General features: G+C 36.0%; 1 protein-coding gene across 1 annotated transcript in view; it reads left to right on the forward strand.

Moving 5' to 3' along the window:
• Nucleotides 1–9,886, forward strand: part of dnai3 (dynein axonemal intermediate chain 3) — a 46,030-nt gene extending 36,144 nt beyond the window's left edge. The window contains exons 21-23 of the mRNA XM_039735811.1: nt 3,138–3,229; nt 3,930–4,052; nt 9,119–9,886. Coding sequence (XP_039591745.1) covers nt 3,138–3,229; nt 3,930–4,052; nt 9,119–9,262 — 359 coding nt within the window. The 3' untranslated portion in view covers nt 9,263–9,886. The remainder of the gene's footprint in view (nt 1–3,137; nt 3,230–3,929; nt 4,053–9,118) is intronic.
• The last annotated feature ends 625 nt before the right edge of the window (nt 9,887–10,511 follow it).

Below are 10,511 nucleotides of genomic sequence, written 5' to 3' on the forward strand. Positions count from 1 at the left end.
GATTACCAGGTTGCTTATACAGGGAGTGCAGAAGTATTAGGCAAGTTGTATTTTTGAGGATTAATTTTAATATGGAACAAACACAGTGCTATCAGTCAATCCAAAATGTTAATAAACCTGAAACCTGAATGTTTCACAACGGAAATGTGAGTGTGAACATCATCAGGGGAATACATATGTGCGCACAATTATTAGGCAACTATTAGTGTGCAGATTTATTATGCAACTAAAGGAAAAATGAAAATTTTCCCATCTCACTTGTTTATTTTCATCTGTTATAGTGAGAATAATAAACAAACACCTCAAAATTTACAAATAAACATCTCTGACATTTCAAAAAAAATAAATCAATCAATCAATGACCAATATAGGCACCCTTCTTTCCAATAACAGTCATAAGCCTTTCCATTCATGGAGTCTGTCAGTTTCTTGATCTGTTGACGATCAGCTTTTTGTGGAGCAGTGACTACAGCCTCCCAGACACTCTTCAGAGAGGTGTATTGTTTTTCTCCCCCGTAAATCTAGCGTTTAAGAAGTGCCCACAAGTTCTCGATAGGGTTTAGGTCAGATGAGGAAGGGGGGCCATGTCATTATTCCTTCATCTTTAAGGCCTTTACTGGCTGGCCACACAGTGGAGAACTTCGATGCAAGTGATGGAGCATTGGCCTGCATAAAAATCATGGTCTTTTTCCTGTATCACTGTTTGAAGAAAGTGTCTTCGAAAAACTGGCAGTAGGTTTGGGAGTTGATTTTGAGTTCATCTTCAATGCAAAAGGTCCAACTAGCTCATCTTTAAAAATACCAGCTCATACCAGTACCCCACCTCCACGTTGGAGTGGAGCTCTGTGCCCATTACTGATCCACAGGTCCATCCATCTGGTCCATCAAGAGTCACTCTCATCTCATCGGTCCATAAAACCTTTGAAAAAAATCTGTCTTCAGATATTTCTTGGCCCAGTTTTGACGTTTCAACTTATGTTTCTTGTTCAGTGGTGGTTGGGTTTCAGCCCTCCTTACCTTGGCCATGTCTTTGAGCACTGAACACCTTGTACTTCTGGGCACTCCAGGTAGGTTGCAGCTCTGGAATATGAAAGTACTGGAGGATAATGGGTTCCTGGTAGCTTCACGTTTGATTCTTCTCAAATCTTTGGCAGCTAATTTGCGTCTTTTGTTCTCAACACGTTTCTTGCGACCCTGTTGACTATTTGCAACAAAATGTTTGATGGTTCTGTGATCACACACCAATATCTTAGCAATTCCAAAAGTGCTGCATCCCTCTGAAAGACTTTTTACAATTTTTGACTTTTCAGAGTCAGTTAAATCTCTTTTTTGGCCCATTTTGCCTGAGGAAAACTAGCTGCCTAATAATTCTGCACACCTTGATATAGGGTGTTGATCTCCTTAGGCCAAACCCTCCCTCATCACACAAATACACATCACCTGACGTGCTTAAATCCAATAAGCATTCAAGTTAATACAGCTTGGAGTTGGAATATACGCATTAAAAATAATGATATGGTCAAAATACTCACTTGCCTAATAATTGTGCACACAGTGTAGCACTGTAGTAGAACATTTTATGAAGTTTTTAATTCATTAATTTCAATTTTTACATTCAGAAATAGTTAGAAGTTTAGTTTTCCTCAGTTTTCAATATATCTACAGTACATTTTTTATTAGACAGTGCCTGTTTGTAGTCTTCCATACCCATTCACAATTGCGAGATTTTTTTTTTTAAATCAGAACTTATTTATCTATATTTCTGCATTGTTAAATAAACTCCTTAAGTGGAAAAAACATACAATAAAATATCTGAATAATATTTAAAATTGAAAACCTGGAAAATTGGAAAGAGAAGTGTACTTACTAATAATAACATAAGAAAATGAACTCTGATAAATCTCATTTTGCACTGTCAACCCTTGAATAATTCTGTTCATTTCAGAAAAATATTAGCTGCTCCAATGTGTTTGTTGTGCTGTGGAGGTTTAACTATGGATAATAATGAGATTTGAAAAGACAGGATACAGAAGAGGAATTGCCCAAAATTCAGTGTAAAAAATATCAAAAGTATAAAAAGATTTAAAATACTTTTAGTAATTTTTGAGCCCAGCCAAACTACTGTGTGTGGCACCACCAATACCTTACCTTCATCTAGTCTTTCTACTGAGCCACCAAAAATCTTGTTATAACTGAGGAAGAACTGACAGACTGTTAAGCGCAAAAAGACTTGTAATAACGTCAAAAGATTGGCCAAAGGCTGGTCTACACATGTAACTTGAAGCAATATCACTTCACAGTTCTGACTGCAATAGGAAAGTAACATGAAGAAAGGCACCATTCATTCAAACCCAGTTTGAATATTGAAAATAGCCAGTGTGCACAATGTTCTCAGGATTTCCTAAATGAAGGCAGAAATCATAGCCTAAAGAGAAAATAATCAAATTGAAAGAAAACCCAATACAGCACATAACTTGTGGACTACAAGTTCCATTTTAAAGCACAGTGGAGGCTGCATACTGATATGGGGTGTTTCCTTTTTGGAAAGTGACGTTTTTCAGGACAAGAGGGAAATTGGTTGGAACAAAACAAATAGAGTTTTTTGAAAGATACCTACTGTGTCTGAATACTGAAACTGAGAAGACGTTTACCTTTCAACATGGAAACAACCTTAAGCACTCAGCCAAAGCACTATAGTGAAGTGGCTAAACAAGTAAAAGTTAAATATCCTTGGGTAGCCAAGTTGGAGCTCAGACTTCTTTATTGGTTCTCTTTCAGTGTTACTGAGCTTGAACAGTTCTTTAAGAAAAAAAGAAAGAAAGAAAGAAATGCCCAGTCTTGTTGTGCGATGTTGGTATAGACATTTTAAATCTGAATTAAAACAACAATCTGGCAAACAAGCTTGGGTGTGTAAACATATTCAAATGTGTTGCTTTGTTTCTTATTTTAAGCTTTGTTCTTCGTTATCCATTTATGATGTTACCATATATAAATAATAGAAGTAATGTGTCTTAAATATATGATGTGAGGCCAATAGCTTGATAATACTGAAATGTGTATAGAGAAGTTATGTATATTTCTGAATGTTATTGTTTTTATATTTTAAGATGACTCTCCTTTTATATTTTTCCATTTAGCAAGACAACACCTTTTAGCTGTCTCAGATGAACAAGGAACAGTATATATTTTAGAGATTCCTTGGACAATACGTCATCCTTCAAACAATGAAGTAAGTAAAACAGGAAGATTTGTTCTTAGTTATGGGCGGGTTTTTAACTAAAAGTTCTTGAATTGAATAATGTATAATACTGTATACTCATTTCTCTTTACTGTCTTGAGCTGCCACTTCTGTGGAGGAAGAAGAAAGTGCTCAAGCAGCATAAAGGAAGAGAATTTAAGCTAGTGATGCTATATATTATGTTTTACACTTTACACTAAAATGCTTTCATTTTTGTGTGAAAGTATTAGGTACAATACACACAACATTATGATATTTTAATATCCTAGTGCACTGGAAACTGAATGTGTTGTTAGTTAATCTTCAACTATTTAATCACAATGTCTAATTTACTGGTATAAAGTTTACTGAAGTTTATTGTATACCTTTGCAATAAATATATATACACATTAAGCAAGTTTTTAACAAGTACAGCATAAATTACTCCTTCTCTGTAAGATAAATACTATATGCCTTAGCAGAAAAAGGTTCTTGTCTGGAAATGACATGGTTAGCATTTCAAATAAGCTAATGGCCAACAGTGTCTCCAAGTCACTTAACCCAATCAGGTTCAAATGGTGTACAGTACTTTAGATATTTCAAAGTTGGGTTGATGTGTAAATGTAGCATTATCTAAAGTACCATATAAAATAATTTTGTATATGTTTCGTTTCTAATATGCTCTATTTTCTCTCTTAATTGCTTTCTACAGAAGACAAGTGTCAGCAATTACTTTGAAAGAGAAGTTAAACACCTGGAATATTTTGAGGCACGGAAACTCTTTAGAGAGAAAGAAAAAAGAGAAATGGAGGCAGATGAGCAAAAACGAAAAACAGTATGTAATATGGCTGAAAATGATTAAATATTTCATTCCCATTTTAGACTGAGAATATTGGAAAAGTTAAGCTTATTGAAGGAAAAGTAGCAACAGTTAAATTGTGTATTTTATTGATTTAAACTACTTAATTATTCTGTTATGCCACTTTTCCATTAGCACCAAGAACCAGGTGGGCCCATGACAAGCCTGTTTTGTTTCCACTACATTTATTCTGAAGGTTCCTGGAACCACTCATGAAATTTCCCAGTTTGTTTTGTTCCTGATTTGTTTCTGGATCCATATCAATGAGAATATCTTCAACAAGGCTGTTTTGTTAACACAGTCACTGTTCCTTCTGCACTATTTTTAAACATTGTTTGTTTTCTTAAATTTTAATTATTTTATGCAAAATGGGGTCACAAGTGAAACTAGTATTGGCTCCTGGTGGTTCCTGATATTCATGCAAAAAACAATTTTATTTATTCCCGAGGATGACATACATAATCGTGCAAGTTTATTACAACTGGCAATTCTGAATAAATTAATTTTGTTCATAGACTAGATTGTGAAAACAAGGGGCAAGTAATGATTAGCCTTAACAAAACCTACTCCTTCAGCAATAAACGAGAGTACTTCACATTATGAGCAAAGGTTTTATAAGTCCTTAAATATGATTTATTGCTTTGTGCTTTATTGCATTATTCACATCTAATATTGCTTGTTTTCTTCACTTATGTTACACAAGAGCACAGAAAAAGGTTTTACATCGTGATAAAGCAATCAGGTTTGCACATCTTGAGATAACGATTAAGATACTGGTTTATGGTGGAATGAACAGGATAAAAGGAATGTGAAACTAATGTTGGGTAGTAACCACACATCAGATAAGTGGAATTCCTGGCACATTTTTCATTGACCTCATAAACTATTTTGTTGCCAGCTTTTACAGCAAAGTAGAAGTAGGCCTTGGCCACATTTTGACAGCTAATAAATTAGTTGTAGCATTACAGATACAAGGTATTGCCTCAAAGGTATAAGAATGTAATGACATCTTAGCCAACAACCCAATATACATTTGCCTGAAGAGGCACAGATTTATTTTGATTGTGGTCGAATACATTTTGTTTAACAATTTTGAAATCTCTCTCTCTCTCTCTCTCTCTCTCTCTCTCTCTCTCTCTCTCTCTCTCTCTCTCTCTCTCTCTCTCTCTCTCTCTCTCTCTCTCTCTCTCTCTCTCTCTCTCTCTCTCTCTCTCTCTCTCTCTCTCTCTCTCTCTCTCTCTCTCTGCTTTAAAAATCTGTTTCCCTGTAGTTGAGCAACCTGATGTATAATTTCATTTTTCCAGTGTTAACCCAAATCTGTTTTTATGAAACTCAACTAAATTAATCACATTATTGAAATTTTTGTAAGAAACATGTGAACTGAAGCTAAACAAATCATTTTTCTAAAGAGTAATCCATGATAACCTGTATCTTTACAAAGCCTTAAATATGTACTTGTAGTTTTTATGCAGAAATGCATATATACATTTTTTGAGCTTGCTTATTTATTAGCCACCATAAAAAATCTCACATTGTTCCACTCCACCTGAACTAGTGTGGTGCTGAGGTGTTACCCGTTGCATGGCTGCACTCAGGTCCTAATCTGGGATCCTGAGGTGGTTTGTCATGTGGTGGGTGCGGCAATGCGCTGTATTAGCATGTGCTCCTAACCTACCTACCTTATTCTGTTACAGGGCTATAAAGAGCTGTAGTCTGTCTCGTTACCATCAGGCACAAATCTGGTACCAACTCTGGATGATTATCACAAAGCATGTTTATACACACACACATACACACCAAGCCATTTTAGAGTCACTAGTCAAACTTCTTCTGGATTGTATATGAAAACAGCACACCTGCAAAAAACCCTCAAAGACATGAGCACAACATGCATTATACTGGCAGTATGAGGCATCATGCCATCCATCCATCCACTTTCTTAGCCCCCTTATCCACTTTATAATCATAGGAAGCCAAAGCTATTGCAGAACATAATCACTGACATACCCTTACTGAATCATGCCAGGCTAATTTACATCTGTCAATCTACATAACCTGCATTTGTTTGGGACGCAGGAAGAAAACCAAAATACCCTGAGAAAAACTTGCTGACGATGTACAAACTCCATAAAGACAGTGACAAAGGTGGTGTTCAAGGGTGGTTAGGGCTGGAACTGTCAGGCAGTAGTCCTAACCAGTGGGTCACTGTGCCATTCTACCCTAGTTTAAGATATATAATTTATTTTATTTTTTTGTAGCTAGAAATCCACAAAGGGAGAAAATGAATCACATATCTTAAAATAGTCTTTTATTCCTGCTCTCACAACAAGCTACCAGGTTTCATCATCAGAAGAAATTGATTAGACATACAGGAATCAAAGGCAATACATAGCAAATGGGGGGGGATGTCAGTGGTGGATGAAAAGGTGGGGTTCGTTGGGTGTTGGTCATAAAGTCTTTTTTTTATTATTTCGATGTTCTTCTTTTTAAGCCTGCATATGCTGGGTTCAAGTCCAAGTGTCTGTTAATGGCGGTTTTGTTTAAAGACATGATTCAGCCAGCTCTCTGGCACTCTTATTATTAGACCTGAATCTCACTTGCACTGTGTCTCAGTTAAACGTGTGTCTGGTTGAATTGGTATTTGCACATATGAGACCATGTGTCCTTCCTTCTGACAGTACTGTAATGTTCTTGTATACATGTTGCAAGCATTTTAGACATTTCTCCTACATATACAGCTGGGCATGCGCTACATCGTATGCATATGCAGGATACAAATATGCAAACCGTATCACAGACCTCTGCTTCCAATGATATATACTAGGGGGCTTTGCCCCCTGCTTGCTTCACTTGATACCCGGGGCACACTACGTGCCAGCCACTTTGCGTTTCTGATACTCACGTTGTGAAGGAGGGGCTGAACACATGCTAAGGAGATGCAGACTGATCAGCTGCTGGCTTGCTGCAGCCAAGCTGCGTGTTCTGCTTGTTGCACTGCGCGTTGATCATTTAAAAGCCTGTGCAGTGGCTGTCCTTTTGTCTCACTGCCTTGTCTCGTGGGGCGTTAAAGTGTCTCTCGCGGGACGTCAAGGTGTCTTCTGAGAAAATCACGTCTCGACCCAAGATTTTTTTTATTATAATAGAGATATATAATGGAAAGATGCAGGAAAACAGGTTGAAAAATTTGTGGAGCCAACCTGTTAATCTCTGTTTATGTAACAAAAATAATTATAAATAAATGGAAAAGCATTATAATAATAGATGGTACATCTATTTCTGTAATATGCAGGTACAAGTAGATTAAGTTGTAATTTTTATGTAATTTTTCTAAACTCTACTTAAATGATGTAGAGTTTAATAGAAATGTAAAGTACATAAAGTATGTAAGATCCTCATATTTTAATTAATTCATGTATTTCCTTGTGGTTAGGTAAATGACAATTGTGCAGAAGAACAGCAATCTGAACTAATAATACACCTACTGTACAGTGTATTCTCAAGCCCAGTTAACAGAGTGTGTACTCACTATATCTGGGGGCAGGATAAACCCACAAAATGTGTGACATCTAGGAAGTATTGGCAAATTTAAACCTTTAACTCCACCCATTCATATTATGACAGCTACAGCAAGGGATACCTGACTTAATCCAAAGGAGGATCCATCAGCATTAGCAGCAAGACACAAATGGTTCAGAGTGGGGTGTCAGTTCATCATACGATGTGTAAGAATCTCCAAGTAACCTAACATGCATATTTTCGGGATGTGAGAGGAAAAGTAGAGTACCAGGAAGATACCCAGGCAAACACGTATTTATAATGTGCAAACTTCATACAGACAGTGTATCCTTAATATATTAACCATCAAGCTACGGTCCTATGGGGCAAAACAAACAAAAAAAACTAAACAGAACACAAACGCTTTCACCTCAAGTCATGCAATCAACTCTACACTCGGTGCCTAGTTTCCCTGTGATTTATTGATCTTGTAATTTACCTTGTTATATTAATGTGAGGGTGCGTCTCACAATACTGCTTGCTATGGATGGTGAAGGGGGCTACAACAGTCACAATCCTTTGAATCTACATTTAACTTTTTGCCTAGTGACAACTCTGAATTTTGTACGTTCTTCCAATGGCTTTACCAGCTTTAACAGTTTACTCTGGTTTTCCTCCCACACATCAAACATTTGCAGCACAGGTTCACGGCAAACATTAAAAGGTCGTAATATAAATGAATGTGGCTAGATGCAAGCATGTGGGGACTGGTATTTTCTACAGACGTAGTGCCCTTCTTTGATCAGATCCCCTTGGGTAGGCTCCAGATACCTACAACCCTGTAATGGATAAATGGGTGAAAGACTGAATCTTATATTCTGTTGGTGAAAATGTTTAAAATCCATGTATGTTTTTTTGGAGTATTTGAAAATAAAGGAAGAATATTTAGTGAACATTTTATGTTTGTTCTTAATTAGCGATCTCAAGTTCAGTTATGAGGTCTCAACCCCCTCAATTCAGCAAGCTGTTAGTTCCCAGAAAAGACAAAATGGATATGCTAATTATTTCCATGAATGAAGCAAGAATTCATGTGTATTACTGTTCATTGTTAAGAATTCACTGTCTTTGATTTTTAACATTTTATTCTTTTTAATGTTCCGGTTATGGGGTAACTATAAAATTCTGTAGCTGCTCATTATCATTCTCTGTTGTTTGCACTGGTGTCTCCTCACATTGTCTCTTTAGCTGTCAATTGTTGATTACAATTAACAGAGAAAACTCAACAGAAAAAGTGAATCAAAATGAAAATGACTTCTATTAAAAGATATAGTAAAAATACCGAAAATTCTTAAAGATGTAAATCTCACACTACTGCACTAATCCAACAATGAGATTAACTGACAGTAACATAACTCGCTGATTGTGAAATTAGTTGGAACAAAAACCTGCAGCCATAGGAGGTTCCCAGGACTGAACTTGAGAATGACTGTTCTAAAGTGTTTACTCTAATCATGGTTAACGTATGGGTTTATATTTCTTTTATGCAGGAAGCAGTGCCTCCAGAGAAAACAACAGAACAACTGGAAATGGAGAGAAAAACTGAATATGAAGAGTATTTGGAAATGGAGAAAAAAATTCTGATACAAGTTGGTATTTTACAAGAAGCAGAGGAGCCGCTGCCTGCTGTTTAAAGTGCAATGGCAGAGTGGCTATTTGTATGTACAGTGTAAATTCAGACTTTACTGTAACGTTTTCCTACCCTATAAAAAAACTAAGAAACAATATGGTGAGTTGTATCTAAGGCTTCTTTTGCACAATATATAAGCAATATTTAGTTGCCTGTGTTTTGTTTTATTGCTGCCATTATATACTCTGTTTTTATCCTGAGAAAAATACACATATCCTTTGTCTGTTTTCAACTCCTCATACTCATTTAGAGCAGCATATAAGACTAGGGTTGTATATTTTATGAGCTTATGGGTAGGAGCTGAATACTTAAATAAAGACAGAATTCAGAATACCTGCACTGTTAACAGAATTGTACTCGTCAGAATTCAATGGTTTTATTGTTCATCTTAAACTGATGCTTATAAAAGCTTTTGGAATAATCCACTTAAATGAATGTTCTATCAATCAAGTGAGATTTGTGGAGGCTGCCTTAAGTACATTGAATCCTAGGTGTGTCATGTTTGTGGTCTCACAAAAATCCCAATGAGGCGATCAGAATCCTCAGATTTGAACAGGAAGGAATATTTGGGCCTATTAACGTAATACCTTTCAGAAAAAAAATCAAATGAGCACTACTCCTAAGCCTTGTTCCTTATCCTCATCCAACACCTGCTGGTGCCGAACTCCTTGTCACACCTAAAACAATTATAGTAACACATAACTCAATATTCTCATCTGCTAAAAATCAAATGTACTTTTTGAAACTCTTTAAAGGGATAGCTTTTAAAATCCATTTTTAATTGAATTCCCAGTGTGCGGGGCCTTCTGAACATTGGCATGGTCCTTGTGTACAGAGCTGTGTAATTGATTACTACGGAGCACTTGTCACATTTTTGTTAAGAGAACACTGTAAAAAAAGTAAGGGAATACATGAATTACTTACAGTATATTTTTACAGAATTTTTGAGATTTCTTTTACTCACGGATTTTCTGTCCTCACATGGCTTTACCTAGAAGCTATTATTGCATTTAAATCAATTAGGCCTATTACATTCCTTTACATTTTGTGTTTTATTAATGCTACAAAGAAAGTAAAAGGCCAAAACAAAAAATTATATTAAAAACATGTATTATGCATTAGAAGTCAATATTTCCTTTTGTGAAAGATACCAATGACTACAGTCTCAATTATAAATGTATATCCTAGTCAGTCTTGGTTCCACTTATTACAACATTAGAAGGTCCCTAAAAGTCTACTGTCTACTACGTTTC

This window comes from Polypterus senegalus, chromosome 14 (genome assembly GCF_016835505.1).
Source record: "Polypterus senegalus isolate Bchr_013 chromosome 14, ASM1683550v1, whole genome shotgun sequence".
NCBI lineage: Eukaryota > Metazoa > Chordata > Cladistia > Polypteriformes > Polypteridae > Polypterus > Polypterus senegalus.